Below are 16370 nucleotides of genomic sequence, written 5' to 3'. Positions count from 1 at the left end.
AACCACTCTGAACTGACTGAACTCTGAACTATGACAATGCATAAAAGCATATAGAAAGGGCAGAAATTATTGTGATTATTCAAACAGATGGAAACAAAACACTCATTATTACCATATTATTTATTACGGTTTTGTAATATTATCATGATGAATCCCTTTTACATTTTCATTCTGAAAAATGCATTTACATTCATGAGTTTTCTTTCAAATCATAAGAAAACAAGAAAGCATGTTTTATGTATTTATTTATTTTCCATTTAATGCATGAATATTCCAGTTTACATACACTAAATTTATCAGTCAAGACAAAATGCAACCATATGCACTACCAGTTAAAAGTATTTGAACAGATTTTTAATGTGTTTTGAAAAAGTCTCTTCTGCTCACCAAGCCTGCATTTATTTGATCCATAACAAAATCAGTTTACTATTTAAAACAACTGTTTTCTATTTGAATATATTTTAAATGTGATTTATTCATGTTATTTTAAAGCTGAATTTTTACCATCATTACTCCAGTCTTCAGTGTGACATGATCATTCATAAATCATTCTAATATGCTGATTTGCTGTTTAAGAAACATTTTATATCATTATTATTATCAATATTAGGATATATCAGGACTCTTTGATAAAATTGGTCAAAAGTGATGATAAAGACGTTTATAATGTTACAAAAGATTTCAATTATAGATAAATGCTGTTCTTCTAGACTTTTTATTCATCAAAGAAACGTGAAAAAAATCTACTCAGCTGTTTTCAACAATAATAATAAATGTTTTTTTTTTTTAGCAGAAAATCAGAATATTAGAATGATTTTTGTAGGATCATGTGACTGGAGTAATGATGCTAAAAAAATCAGTGTTGAAATCACAGGAATGACTTACATTTTTAAATATATTCAAATAAAAAGCAGTTATTTTAAATAGTAAAAATATTTCAAAATGTTACTGTTGTTAGTGCTGTACTTTGGATCAAATAAATGCAGGCTTGGTGAAACATTTAAAATCTTACTGTTCGAAAACTTTTGAATGGTAGATGCTTGATGAAAAATGTAGACTTCAGTCACTCATTGTCAATACTCAGTGTTTAACAGTATTTGACAGAATTTCTTTGTGTGCACATTTTAATATTTTACAGAAAGCAGGAAACCAGCTCCTGGATTTTGCATGTTAACATAAAAACTACACTGTATAAACACCTCAATAAGTGGTTTGTAACGGTGTTGTTTCTTCTATATCTGTATTAGTGTAAAATCAGAATCCAAACCAAACACTGAAATGAAATGGTTTGATCTAATTGTTTTTCCTTCCTCACTGTTCCTCATCCTCCTCTGGTTCTCGGAGGCCTTGGCTGTGCATGGTCTTTCCTGTCATTTCCATAATGGCCTGTACTTCAGGATCTGCATCTAGTACGCTTTTCTTCTTCTCATCCTGAAAGTTAACACAAACATTTTTTGAATCAAAATGCTAACCCAAAAATTGAAATTCAGTATAGTAACATCACTATCACAGACCTGCTCCTGTTCTTCGGGCAGCTTCCCAACTCCCCACACCTCCACAGTCTCCAATTTGAAGTCCTCGTCTCCTGATAGCTGAGGACTGCCATATGTGGTGCAGCGTGGTCGAGCCCTGCTGTGGCCCTGTCCAAAATCGCAGTCCAACCACAAGCCGAAATAGCCATGTTGACCACCCATACCCTAAAAAGACAGTTAATTATGAAGTTTATTATATCCACTTGGAGAAATTTAGCATTACAACACTTTCTCCTCTGCAGTGAATGGGTGCCGTCAAAATGAGAGTCCAAACAGCTGATAAAAACATCATAAATAGAGTCATATGAGTTACTTGTGGATTACTGTGATGTTTTTATCAGCAGTTTGAACTTTCATTCTGACGGCACCCATTCACCGCAAAGGATCCGTTGGTGAGCAAGTGATCTAATGCTAAATTTCTCTTAATCTGTTCCAAAAAATAAACTCAGTGGGTTTAGGATGAGTACATTTTTTAAAAATTTCCATTTTTGGGTGTACTACTCCTTTAAAATTTAACTCACCAAGCCATTTGGCATAGTCTGCTGGCCCTGGTTCAAGTACATGTAATGATTGTTATAGCCTGTGCAGGTGAACACTCGCATGTAGGGAAAAACGGAGAAGAGGAAGCATCTGGAATCACCTAGTGCAAAAAGAAGAAGAAACATTAATTGCATACGTTAAATGCATACCACTATGGTTTCTTCTTTCCGAACTCACCTTGAAACTGAGGTTTAACCTCCCAGCTTTGAGATGCAAAGCCTCCAAAGATATGCCCTTTAGTGTCCTTTACCAAAATGACAGTGGGACCCCGACTTTTGCAGTTGGCCACCAGTCGGGTGAAGCTTTCCCCGTGTATGTTCGTAGAGAACAGCAATCTCCAGGGGGCATTGTGTCCATCTGGTAGCTGAGGTGAGAGGAACATCAGAAGAGGTAGATTCAAGAGACAGCGGAGGTCATTCCAGGGAGCGTACTGACATGGGGGCAACAGAGTTGGGGGAGGACGGGAGGGCAACCCAACTTCGAGACCCTCGCCAATCAGGAGCTCCAAAAACAAGGCCATTGTTGGGATCCGGAACAGCCAGTCTTCCAGACAAGGAATATCACATGTATTCTGATCTACAGAAGCAACAAGGACTACTTATATTAAACACTCCTTTTGATATGCACTATATCTGTTAGCAACATATTTATCATTAAATAAACTAAAAGTGAAATTTAAAAAATTACAGCTAAATACTAATATATTTATGTGTGTGTGTGTGTGTGTGTGTGTGTGTGTGTGTATATACCACTTAATATATGTTTATATACACACTTAATTTTTTACATTTTTATTTGAATTTACAAAAGCGTTTATTTTGTTACTGTTACAAACCTGAAGATTTTAATTCAGAGGTCAGCTGTTCTGCCAATAGCTTAACACCTTGAGGCCCATCACCCATGCGATCTGGCTGCCAAGCTCGCAGGTGCCCCCTGTGGGCTAGAGTCTGTACTGCAGCTGAAACCAGGTCTTCCATAAACTATTTAATAAACATTATTATTATAATTAAACCATATTACGATATCGTAGCAGCAAGAATGATTTAGAAATTGAACTGAGATTCTTCATTGTTAAACTGGGTCATCATGAGTCAGTAAATTTAAAGGGATAGTTCACGCAAAAATGAAAATTACTCCATGATTTACTCACCCTCAAGCCATCCTGGGTGTATATGACTTTCTTTTTTCAGTCGAATGCAGAGTTATATTAAAAAAATGTCCTGGCTTTTCAAAGCTTTAAAATGGCAGTGAATAGGTGTTAAGATTTTGAAGTCCAATAAAGTGCATCCATCCATCATAAAAAGTGCTCCAGACGGCTACGGGGGTTTAAAAAAGGTCTTCTGAAGTGAATTGAACTGGCAAATGCAGAAGTGACAAACGTGGAAGTGCAGAGGAGAAAACATAACACGAATAAGAAGTACAAAACACTGATTTGTCAAAAAAAAAAAAAAAATGTTGGAGGATTTCGATATGAGCCAAAAGGACACTGGGTTTCCTGATGTAAACGAAACTTGGTTTATAGATATTTTTCTAACACAAACACATAAATTCGCTTCAGAAGGCCGATATTAACCCACCCAAAGCTGTTTATGATGGATGAATGCAGTTTATTGGACTTCAAAATCTCAGCACCCATTCACTGCCATTATAAAGCTTAGAAGAGCCAGGGCATTTTTTAATGTAACTCCAATTGTATTCGTCTGAAAGAAGAAAGTCATATAGACCTAGGATGGCTTGAGGATGAGTAAATCGTGGGGCAATTTTCATTTTTGGGTAAACTCTTTAAGTGTTTTATCAAAAAGTGATTTTTTTGTATAACTAACAGAAAGTTACAAAGGCACATAACAAAAGCACAAAAGCTTAAACCAAAATTAAAATGAAAACTGAACATACAAAAATAAACACTTTATATAATGAGATTTTGTTAATACATACACCTCTGAGCTGCTCAGTTGTGGCAGCAGTAGCCTTTGCACCATCTGCCATTGCCAAGACCAAAGGTGCACGTTCCTCTGCAGTTCCTCTCAGGATATCTGCCAAGAAAATCACCAGCTGCTCACGACTTATCCCATCACCAGGGGGCAGTGGCACTCCTGGATCAATGCTGAGTATGCCCTGGAATACTCTTTTTATCATTGATTCTGAGGCCATCTTTCCCATTGTCATCTGAAACAAATACAAAGAAAACTGAAAAGTCCATATCCATGTATGTTAAGTGTTGGCACAGATATGTAATCAGAAAAAAAAGTTCACTTGTTCATTTGTTCACCAATAATAACATTTACATGTATGTTTTTAGCACATGCTTCTTTCTAGATATTCTACAATACTCTTCTGCCTTTTGTATAAATAATAGTAGTAATAGTAACAATAGTAATTCCTAATTATTTATAACTGTCCCTTCAATGAGGAAGTAATTACAGTATGTGGTAAATTTGAAAATATGTAACCAGTTCCCATGTGGTTTTTGAAACATTTAATTTAAGTGTTATTTTAGTATCACTGAGATACCATTATAGTTTTTATTAATATTTTACTTTTTTATTAATAATTTTTACATTTTGTTTTTCATAATAAAATGTTGTACGTTTTTATTTCAGTTTTAGTTATTTATTTTAGTTTTAACTATAATAACCCTGGTTCAAGATGATGTTACACCAGGACACAAAATAATTAAGGAAGCTAACAATGACATAATCATCAACAAGCCTAATAAAATAAGCAATTTAATTATGACAGATCTAGTTCAATGTATTATTATGTCACAGCTGCTTACCTTCAGCGTGTCTAGGGATAAAACCTTCCCCGTTTTTCCAGAAGCGCCAGTTCCATGAAGTCTGTCAAACGTCCCTTCTATAACAGGCCTCTCATCCGGACGAAAACGAGCCAGTCGTTTCTGCGCTACAACACTGTCGGCGTTCCCCATCGCCCTGAAGGAAAACACGAATGAATGTAAAAAATAAATTAACTAACTAATGGAATTTCGTGTCATGGGTACAACAAAACACATAAGATAATGTTATATGCTTAGTTTCAGCTATCGACTGAAACTAAGCGCTCACGGGAAATTTTGAAATACAGTGCACATTTGAATTATAAACGACTGAAACGAGATTTTCAGACCTTGGTCAGCGGTTCACTTTGACATTTCGAATCACGATGTAAACAAACACACACACACACAGCTATTTCCTGGTTCTGCACTACATCACGCGGAGTGGACCAATGAATGGAGAGAATTTTCAAAACGCGCTGTGATTGGTTGGATAAGAGTTGCGTCATCCGCGGATTGACAGTGGTTTTCCTAGAGGCAAATTAGTTGTAATTTGTATCAAAAAATAATAAGAACAAAGGATACGGTTACATTTACCAGTACTAAAAAAAACCCCACATGGTTAGATTTCAATAAAGATACTTTTTCTACGGCCGCTAACTTGGTTTTTATGAATATTATATTTTATTAATATTGTTTATGAAAAGGTAATGTAACTATTTGTATAATACTTTGTTTTTTGTTTATGGCAAATAGTGTCTGATTATATTAAAAAAAAAAGTGCTGTCAAACGATTAATTGCTAAATTGATAAAGAAAAGTTTTGGGTTTTCTTACATAATGTGTGTGTGCTATGTATATTTATCATGTATATATAAATACACACACGTGCATGTATATATTTAAGAAAAATATGTAATATTTATATATTTAAAAATATTTGTATATTATAAATTGTATGAATATAAATAAAAAAATACATTTAAATATTTTCAAAACATATACTGTATGTGTGTGTATTTATATATACACGATACATAAACACAGTATACGCAAATATTATGTAAACAAAAACTTTTATTTTGGATGCGAGTAATTGCGATTAATAAATAATAAGGGTCTCCAGAGGGCCGCAAGGGAGTGCTAGGGTGTCCGTTGATTTTAATACATATATAAATAAATAATAAATAAATAAATATTTTTTACACAATAAATAATACGTCTACAGTACAGTACTATAGCTAATGAAGTAAGTAAAATATAAACGTAAAATATATTTTATATTACTATGAATATTGTATGATTATATGTTATAATTTGCTCATAATTAGTTTAGTTTTTTTAATTAGACTGATGTAAACGATTAATCAAATTCTAAAGAAAAGTTTTGGGTTTTCTTACATAATATATGTGTGTGTGCTATGTATATTTATCATGTATATATAAATACACACACGTGCATGTATATATTTAAGAAAAATATGTAATGTTTATATATTTAAAAATATTTATATAAAAATTATATGAATATAAATAAAAATACATGTAAATATTTTCAAAACATATACTGTATGTGTATGTATTTATATATACACGATACATATACACAGTATACGCAAATATTATGTAAACAAAAACTTTTATTTTGGATGCGAGTAATCGCGATAAATAAATAAATAATAAACAATAAGGGTTTCCAGAGGGCCGCAAGGAAGTGCTAGGGTGTCCGTTGATTTTAATACATATATAAATATATAAATAAATATTTTTTACACAATAAATAATACGTCTACAGTACAGTACGATAGCTAATAAAGTAAGTAGAATATAAACGTAAAATATATTTTATATTACTATGAATATTGTATAATTATATGTTATAATTTGCTCATAATTAGTTTGGATTTTTTAAAATTAGACTGATGTTTTTCAGTCATTTGGATTAATGTAGTGCCTCCTGTTGACCAGAAGAGCGCAGACTAACACAGCTATTTAAAGCATCAGCTTCGTCTATTCCGTGGGGCTTTACAGATCTTTCTCAGCAGGCGATGAAAAACGCCTTTTAAGGGCATGAGATTCATGTGAGATCTGGGCGTGATGCCCGCTGACGTTCAGCAGTCTTAACCAGAAGTTTTAAAAGAAGCCGTTTAAGGACATTTCCTTAAACCGAAAGTGTTAGTTTTAAAAAAAACAAAAATGAAATTAGTCAAATCAGTTGGGAAGGATAGCATTCGCTCCGGTGCGACGGAGACCGAAAGACAGGCTATCGTGTGTAATGAATGAAGCGCACAACGTTACGGCAACGCAACTGAACGTACTGCGCATGCGCGCCAATCATCCGCCCAGCATGGAGGTTTGTTGAACTCTGCGCCAGTGCTCAGGGCTGAGATTCTCCACTGCTGTTTCTTACTTCTCTCTAGTTAGTGAAAGCTGATCATTAACAAATGCACATACACATTTGTTTTATTACGTTCTGTTAACGTAATGTTAAATACTTAGCTAAATTTGCTTTCTATTCCCAATCGCTTCTTTAAATTGAACCCTCACAGAAAACATTTCCTAATCATTTAAACGTCATTTAGTATGTTTATTAAGTTGTTTTAATGACTGCTCCCTCTGTACTTTATGTTATGCGGAAGTAAGCTGTTTTCTGGTAATATGGGTGACTTCCGTTCATAACCCGCTGTGGGGAAAAAACGAGAAGAATAACGAAGTGCAGTAAAGGGTAAAAGTGTTTGCACTACAAACCATTGTGTTCATAATTAAGAAGATTTTTTAATCAATACACTATAATAATATTTTTTGCAGTTTGCAATATTAAGCAGCAAAATGAGCTGTTTTGCACAGCTGAAAATAGCTTGACGTGGATGAGACCGGAAGACAGACACATAAAATGTACAAATGACCGCGCCCGATTGGCGAACTTACAGGAAGCATAAGGTGAACAGTGTAGATGATAGATGTTTTTACTGTTCTATCGAAGCCAAAACTAGCCGCCACACAGAAAAACACCCAAAACCTAGCTTTTCAAAATGTTTTTTGAAAAGATTACTTCACATGCCCTCACAAGTCATTCTGTGATGAACATTTGCAGTATTTGTAATAATAAATAAACTAAAATTGGTCTAATGTTTACTTCTTGAGATTTATCTTTAAGTAATCTTGACAAAGCCAAGGATTGTTCGTATGTGTAAAGGTTAGAGCATGTGAACTGCTAAGTGTTAAGTTCACAAGAGTAGTTTTTACAACCTAATTGTGCATTGTTAGTGTGTACAGTGCAGTCTCTAATGAGCAGGTGTAAACCGCCAACAATGCCGCTATTGTGCTGCAAAACCAAACTGCTTATGGTTTGTACATGCACAGGTCTGGCCTTTTTTTAATTTTGTTGTTCCTCTGGAAGTTTGGTGGCAAGTGAGCATGTAGAATCAAACATGACAGCAAGTGGAGAGAAGTAAAAATGTTAATTTATTTCACGAAGCATAACTAATGTGCCATTGATGTACTGAGTTATTTATATGCTGCAATATTTGAATATGCTGCACTGCTTGTTTGGTTATTTGGTTTCCTAGCTTGCCTCTCACGATTCCTTATTATATTGTGTATTACTTGTACTTTTACTCTTCCTATTAATACAAATTCATTGTATTACATTCTAAGTCTTAGCAAATGCTGCATAGCACAACTATTTGCATTGACAGGTCATGCTCTGTAGATCTGTATATCTTGTTAAACATGTTTCTAACAGGCACAGACACAACCTGAGAGAAATATTACCATTTTCAAGGGAAAGGTTTCTCTGGCAGTAACTGTAGTCACTTTTTGTGGCAGCTCCAATCTGCAAGTTGAGGCATGAGGTTTCTCTCTTTCTTTTCGGATGCTGCTTCTTTCTCCTTCCTTTATCTGCCACAGTCTGCCAAAGCCCTATATGGTAAAAGTCTGTAACACACTCAGTATACAGGAAATGGTGAAAACCTTAGCACCCACGCTCATGCAAACACGCTGTGTTCTCTGTGGTGCTCATTTGTGTTTATATTTAACCATGACACTGTTATCAATGAAACACATTGTTTGATAAGAAACTAACTATTCACCCTTTGTTGAATTTATTCTGTCTTTTATTTTTGTGTTTTTCCTGCCTTTATGCCTTTATATTATGAGCGCTAGTACTATTTCTCAGTGTTCCTTCAAGTGTGACTGATGCATAACACCTGTATCTTTTTAAAAATATCAAGAGCTAAGTACAGTCTTACTGATGCCCTAAATCTTGCACAGTCATTATGTTTTCATTTTAGTATAGATATACAATATAATACCGTTGACAGTTATTTTCCAGCATGTATTATATGATACACCACCTTAAAATTTAAATGAACTCCATGAAATATGAGGTCAAATGTTATGTCACATATGTTATTATCGAGGTGTACTTGAGATTTTTAATTAGATAGTCGTAATTAAACAGCCTGATAGTGTGGGACTATATAAGATGACCTTTTCTTTTGATCTCTGTGCTTGACCTTTCATTGCATTGTGTTTATCTCTGCATTGGATTGCAGGAAGTGGGCCTAATCAATAAATGAATAACTTTGTTGTCTAGCTCATTGACCCATATGCTAAAGAGCTATAGCCCAATTAAATGGACATTTCTAGTGGGCTAACAGTTCAGGGAGATTGATAGATTTGTTTTTGGAAAAATTCAATTGAAGCAGATACAGATGGATTTTCTGGTTAGGATGCTTCCTGTTTCAGTATTGAAATATTCTGTTGGTACATGGTTAATGTTTATAGTCATTTATGAGGGCTTGTCGGTGCTGTGATCTTATGTTAACTTCCTTGATCATTACTGTTAAAAAGTTAGGGTCAGTAAAAATGTTTTTGATGATTATAATAATTTTATTAAGAAAGTATGCAAATATTTATAAACTTTATATTCATCAAAGAATCCTGAAATATTAATTAGCACAACTGTTTTCCACATGGATAATAATAAGAAATGTTTGCTTGAGCACCAAATCAGCATATTCTGAAGGATCTTATGACACTGAAATAATGGAATATGGAAACTGAAAAACGGGAAATAATGGCTGCTGAAAATTCAGCTTTGCCATCATAGGAATAAGTTATATATCTTAAAATAGAAAACAATTGTATACTATTTTTTATTTATTTTATTTTTTTTTTTTTTCAGTCAAATAAACACAGCCTTGTTGAGCATTAGAAAAATATTACTTGCTCCAAACTTTTGGAATGATGTGATTTATTGTTTTGTGAATTCAGTTCAATTGCAAATAACTTTTGTATATTATATTATATTATATTATATTATATTATATTATATTATATTATATTATATTTATGATATACTGTATATTATATCTGGCACTTTTTAAACAGTAGTTTGGTTCACTGTTTTGTGAATTTTATAATTTTATATTATATTATATTTATGTGTGTGTGTGTGTGTGTATATATATATATATGTATATATATATATATGTATGTATGTATATATATATATATGTATATTTTTAAATGCATTTTAGTCAAATAAACAGCCTTGTTAAGCATTGAGATGTATTTCAAAACCAATAAAAAATTCTTACTTGCTCCAAAATTTTTAAACAGTAGTTTGATTCACTGTTTTGTGAATTTTATTTTATTATGTTATGTTATGTTATATAATATTATATTATATTATATTGTATTATATTATATTATATTTTGATATACTGTATATTATATCTATCGGGCACTATTATATATATATAATTTATGTATTTTAGTCAAACAGCATTGTTGAGCATTAGAGATGTGTTTCAAAACCAATAAAAATTCTTACTTGCTCCAAAATGTTTAAACAGTAGTTTGATTCACTGTTATGTGAATTTTATTTTATTGTTATGTTATGTTATGTTATATAATATTGTATTATATTATATTATATTATATTTTGATATACTGTATATTATATCTATCGGGCACTATTATATATATATAATTTATGTATTTTAGTCAAACTGCATTGTTGAGCATTAGAGATGTATTTCATTAAAAAAAAAAAAAAGTATGTACAGTAAAAAAATCTTACTTGCTCCAAACTTTTAAACAGTAATGCAAATCCCTGTTTTGTGAAATCATTTAAATTGCTAATAAAATGGATATTTTATATTATATTATATTATATTATATTATATTATTATATAAGCATCTTGTTTTCCTGCAAAACTCCTTACATTTAATGAAAAAAATTCTTGATACTATTAAAACATGTTAAAATCTTTTCTTTTTTCCCCCCCAGATTACCAATTAGCATTTCTACAAAACAAACCATTATGAAGCTCTCGAACATTCATGAGGGGGCTGAATCCATCCCACATCTCAACATATGGTCAGTGAATGCTTCTAAAGAAGAGTGTATTATATTATTTTATAAATGTGTACAAATATTGCTATTTTCAAATAGCTCCAGAACTGTCAATATCTGTGGTCAGCAACATCTGAGAACATTGCGAGTTGGATTGTTGAGAACACTGTTGGTGACGGGGAACATACCATTGGCCAGCAGGTTAGTGACAATCAGCGCACTGAGCCAGGTTTGGCTGGTTGGAGTGCATCTTGTTAGCTCATGACAATGGCAGCACTGTGCCAGAGCCGGAATGGTTCACAGGAACATTGCGAAGTGACCCATTCACTCAATTTCAATAGGCACCCCTTTCTTGCCCCAGTTAAATCCCACCTTCCTCTTCCCCCAAAGCCGGACTCAACCAAACTAACCAGCAGTCCCTCATGTCATTGTCACTAGATTTCCTATACCCTTAAGGCCAGATGTAAATAAAGGTGTTTGTATTTAAACAAATTTCCCTTGGCAAACACCTCCAAAACATCAGAAGACTCTGTAAGGCGGCAAAACGGCAAATCACTGAGTAAACCCTGCCCTCCACTTGGCTTCTTCCAAGAGAAAGCCATGAAAGGATAACAAAACGCTGTGTTTGCTCTCATCAGACTCCTCCTACACTACTGCTTTGACTTAATTGGCAATCAAAATGGATTTAATGTAAAACAGCCTTATGCCTGTAACAAATGTATTATGTAATGTATGCAAATGACTCATTTGGTGACCAAAGATGTGACCTACATGCTACCATTCAAAGCTTTGGGGTCTTAACATTTAAGCACTAGTGTGCATTTCTCTTTTGTAATATTTATCCCAAAACAATCATCACATGACTTGAGTTATGTGCGTGGGGTATAAAATACACTTGAGCTGGGAGGCCTCTGGAATGCAGGAAGGATCCGAGCAGAATAGCTGGCAGTGACTTCCTTGTGAACAAGACGCCAAAGAATCTTCAGAAACATGTCCACACACACACGCACAGCATTCTTGCACTCAAACACACATTCTGTGTGACAGCGAGTTGTAGAAAAGCGAGCGAGCGGGTTGTCAGAACACGTACGTCTCTCAAAGACCCATAAACAGGCAGGGAGATAAAGATAAGGACTGGCCTGTCTGCCTGACTGTGTGTTTGTGTGGCTTAAACAGGACATTCCTGATGACAAGATCAATACAAAGGCCGTCCCTCGGTGTGAGGAGAGACTAATTAGCATTCACATGTAATTTATCTCATTAAATTAGTCCCCAAAGTCACTAAGCAACACCTGCTACTCAAGCTATTCCTGCTAAGAACTGTTACAAACACACAGGTAATAGGTGCAATGTGGCTGCTAGCATATTTAAGCATGTTGCTGAGTGGTTTCTAGGTTGTTACTTACTGGGCAAAAAAAGAAAAAAAGCCCAACCACAAGTTGGATGTAATAATGTTATAATTTAACTCATAAATAGATTTAAAAAATTCCATTGCATTTTGTCTAAAAAAAGTAATTAGAGAGAGAGAGAGACACCACAATATTAGAACATAAAAATTATAAAAAATAAATAAATAAATAAATAATAATAATAATTATATATATATATATATATACACACACACACACACACACACACATTTTTTTACATTTAACAGTGCTGTTTAGAAATTTAGGGTCGTATGCTTTTTTTTTTTTTTTTTAAATGTTTTTGACTTATGCTCACCAAGCTGAATTTATTTGATCAAAAATACTGTAAAAACAGTAATATTCTGAAATATTATTTTAGATTTAGAATTACATTTAAAATAACTCTTTTCTATTTTAATATATATTAGTTAATTAATTAAATAATTATTATAATTTTTGTCATTTTTATAAAATATAAAGCATTTCTTTTGTCTTGTCTGATGTAAAAGTATAAATGTATATATTTTTTAATTTTAAAAAGTAAAAAAAATCTTTAAAACCCTTTTGAACAACTGTAATTAAAAAAGAAGCATGTATGATACAATAAATAAAAAATACTGACTTATAGCAATATATTAAAAATGCCAATATACTAAAAATGCTGTGTATATATATATATATATATATATATAGATAGATAAATAGATAGGAAAAATAGTAATCGTAATATTCTGAAATATTATTTTACATGTAGAATGTAGAAACTGTAAAATAACTTTTCTATTTTAATATATGTATATATATATATATATATATATATATATATATATATATATATATATATTTAATATAAAGCAGTTCTTTTGTCTTGTCTTAATTAATAAATGAAATATGAAAGTAATTATTTTGAAACATTATTTTACATTTTTAATAACATTTAAAACAACTGGTGAAAAATAATATTGAAATGGAAAAAAAAAAAAGGATGAGCATATACAATTAAAAAAATACTGACTTATACCAGTATATTAAAAATGTCTCATATATTAAAAAATATGTTAAAATATATTATAAAAAATTTATTCATTATTTAATTCATTTATTTGATCAAAAATACAGTAAAATTAATATTCTAAAATATTATTTTATATTTAGAATTACATTTAAAATAACTGTTTTGTATTTTAATATAATTTAAAATATAATTTATTCCTATGATGGCAAAGCAGAAATTATTCTATTATGCTGATTTGGTGCTCAAACGTGTCTTATTATTATTATTATCAATGTTGCTTAATATTTCTTTGAAAATGAGCATGCACAATGAAATAATACTGACTAATAACAATATTTTAAAAACTGCCTGTAAATACACATCTCTCCTATTGTTCATATGTGTAGAACAAACAGTGCGGAACAAGTTACATGCCAAAGTTTAATAATAACTATGCTAAGCTCTACTGACCCAATTTAACCAACTATTAAGACAGCACAAATACGCAGACCTTCCACAGGCCCCAATTTCATCATCTACATTCCTGTCTCACATCTCTCTGTGCTACCAAAACTCAACGTCATAAAAGCAGCCTGAAGAAGCTTATAGATTATGGATTAAGCAATTATGCAGTTGGGGACACATCTGTTAGACTAAACGCAAGGCACGGAGAGTACGAAGAAAGAAATGGGGGGAGGAGGAATAAAGAGGTTACAACAGAGGGGAAAGGGGGGCGGGAAATGTTTTGGGGGACCATTATTGACAGGCTTTGGAGCAGAGCAGCTTGGCGTGAGGCAGTCTGACCACAGCGGTGGCCATGACAACCCCTGGGACTCCCCCACAAGCCCTCTGGGATTGTTAGCATTCGTGCAGAAGAGTTTGTGCCAAGCAGCTTGCATTACCTAAGCGATGCAGAGGCCAACTCATGCAAAATAGCATTAAAGTATGATAGCTTGATTCCACCACAGCATAAAAAATATATAAGTAATTGTGATTTTTTTTCACAATTCCTAGTTTATATATCACAATTTTGAGTTTTATTAAAGTACCTTTAACGCAAGTCATTTCACTCGGCGGCCATCTTTGAAACTTCTCTCGGGCAGGCAAGTGCAGCTCCTATCTCTTTAAATGGGGAAACATCAAATTCTCCAAAACTGTTCACCAAGCTTACAATTAAATTTCATATTTGAAATCACCAATGAAATATGACAATAAACTGCCTCATAAATATAGTTCCTTCTGTTCCAATAGTGTTAAAAAAGCTTATTTTTCAGGCGAGATCAGTCAGAGCGCATGCGCAGTACTAAGCACACTTCTCAGAACGCTCACTGTTTCTATAGCAACGGGATTTATAACGGCAGCTGCAGAGTGACGCGCTGACTTTACTAGTCAACGATTGGCTCTTTCATTAAGAAGGCGGGGCTTTGCGGCCATAATGAGCGTTGCAAGTCGGAATTGACCCTTCCCAAGACCCTGCTCCCCTTTCGTTACTGTTGCTATGGCACTTTCACGTCACACATCATTTTCTCACGCAGTGAAAAGTAAAATACATCGTGGAGCAAAGAGGAAACTGACATTGTGTAGACAGACAAGACAGAGCAGGTTACTCTAGGTATGAAACAAAGTCTCAGCTTTTACATTTTGTGGTTTTGTAGGAAACTCAAACAATAAATACCGTTTTGTGGCTCTTTAATGTGTCATGACAGATCGCTGTAGCGCCTCATGAACCAGCAGCACATGAACTGATAATCTCTTTAGTAGTTGAAGCATAAAATAAACATTAATGAACATAAGCAGGTATCTTGTTTCAAAGAAAAAATGTTAATACACACCATTTTCAAGTCCATCAACGTTACTCCACTTTCCTGTCTGGTTTGTTTACCGAACCAAAATGGCAGATTCTGCATTATGATTGGTCAGATAACCTGTCAATCAAACTCCCTGATATAAACTCCTTATGAGAAAAAAAATATGAGATTAAAAAGTCACTTTTTAATATACAACATATAAACTCATAATTCAGAGGAAAGAAAATCATAATTGTGAGTTACAGTTGAGGTCAAAAGTCAAAAGAATCTGCAACATGTTAATTTTTGACCAATAATAAGATAGGTAATACAAAATGAATGTTTTTTTTGATCAGTCTTTTCACAGGACAACAGAGGGACTAATATTCAACTATTACAGAAGGTTCAAACGCTCACTGATGCTTCAGAAGGAAACACAATCCATTAAGAGCGGGGGGGTGTAAACTTTTGAACAGATTGAAGATGTGTACATTTTTGTTATTTTGCCTAAACATTTTTTTTTCGTTTAGTACTGCCCTTCATTGCAGAAGATATTTACATGTTTCCCAGAAGACAAAATAAGTTGAACTTACCCTTACCCTCTTCTAATGTAAAAAGTTTTCACCCCCCGGCTTATTGTTGGAAAGGGTTCAAATACACAAAAATGCTGAAAAACCACATAATTTGTGGGACCTGAAGGATTTTTTTCTGAAGAACAGCAGGAAGTTTAACTGTTCAGGACAAACAAAAAACTCTGAACAAGAACAACTATCACTTAAAAAAACAAACAAAAAACAGCTGTGGATCATTCAGGTAACAACACAGTATTAAGAATCAAGCGTGTGTAGACTTTTGAATGGATAATTTTTTAAATTCAACTATTATTTTCTCTTGTGGACTATATGAAGAGTTCAGATGCAAAACCAGCTAAAAGCCATCTTAGTCAAAAGTGAGATAATGGTACTGCGTGAA

General features: G+C 33.1%; 1 protein-coding gene across 1 annotated transcript; it reads right to left on the bottom strand.

The window, feature by feature from the left end:
* Positions 1 to 228: 228 nt before the first annotated feature.
* meak7 (MTOR associated protein, eak-7 homolog) lies at positions 229 to 5284 on the bottom strand. The gene is made up of 8 exons (XM_051134296.1): positions 5196 to 5284; positions 4849 to 5002; positions 4008 to 4238; positions 2908 to 3052; positions 2250 to 2648; positions 2054 to 2172; positions 1515 to 1697; positions 229 to 1431 (listed from the first exon to the last, which is right to left on the bottom strand). Exons 2-8 carry the CDS (start codon positions 4996 to 4998, stop codon positions 1312 to 1314), a joined length of 1347 nt encoding a protein of 448 aa, XP_050990253.1. The 5' UTR covers positions 4999 to 5002; positions 5196 to 5284; the 3' UTR covers positions 229 to 1311.
* Positions 5285 to 16370: the final 11086 nt, after the last annotated feature.

Source organism: Labeo rohita, chromosome 18 (genome assembly GCF_022985175.1).
Source record: "Labeo rohita strain BAU-BD-2019 chromosome 18, IGBB_LRoh.1.0, whole genome shotgun sequence".
Taxonomy (NCBI): Eukaryota; Metazoa; Chordata; class Actinopteri; order Cypriniformes; family Cyprinidae; genus Labeo; species Labeo rohita.
The sequence above is the reverse complement of the archived record's forward strand: the minus strand, read 5'-3'. Positions and strand labels throughout refer to the sequence as shown.

What these genes read in the sequence shown, in the direction of transcription:
- meak7 (XM_051134296.1), bottom strand. Translation starts at nt 4,998, where the DNA reads ATGGGGAACGCCGACAGTGTTGTAGCGCAGAAACGACTGGCTCGTTTT. An exon ending in CAACTGAGCAGCTCAGAGGT is followed by an intron (nt 3,053 to 4,007) that starts GTATGTATTAAC and finishes TTTATTAAATAG; the next exon opens with TTTATGGAAGACCTGGTTTC. An exon ending in CTCTGAATTAAAATCTTCAG is followed by an intron (nt 2,649 to 2,907) that starts GTTTGTAACAGT and finishes TTGCTTCTGTAG; the next exon opens with ATCAGAATACATGTGATATT.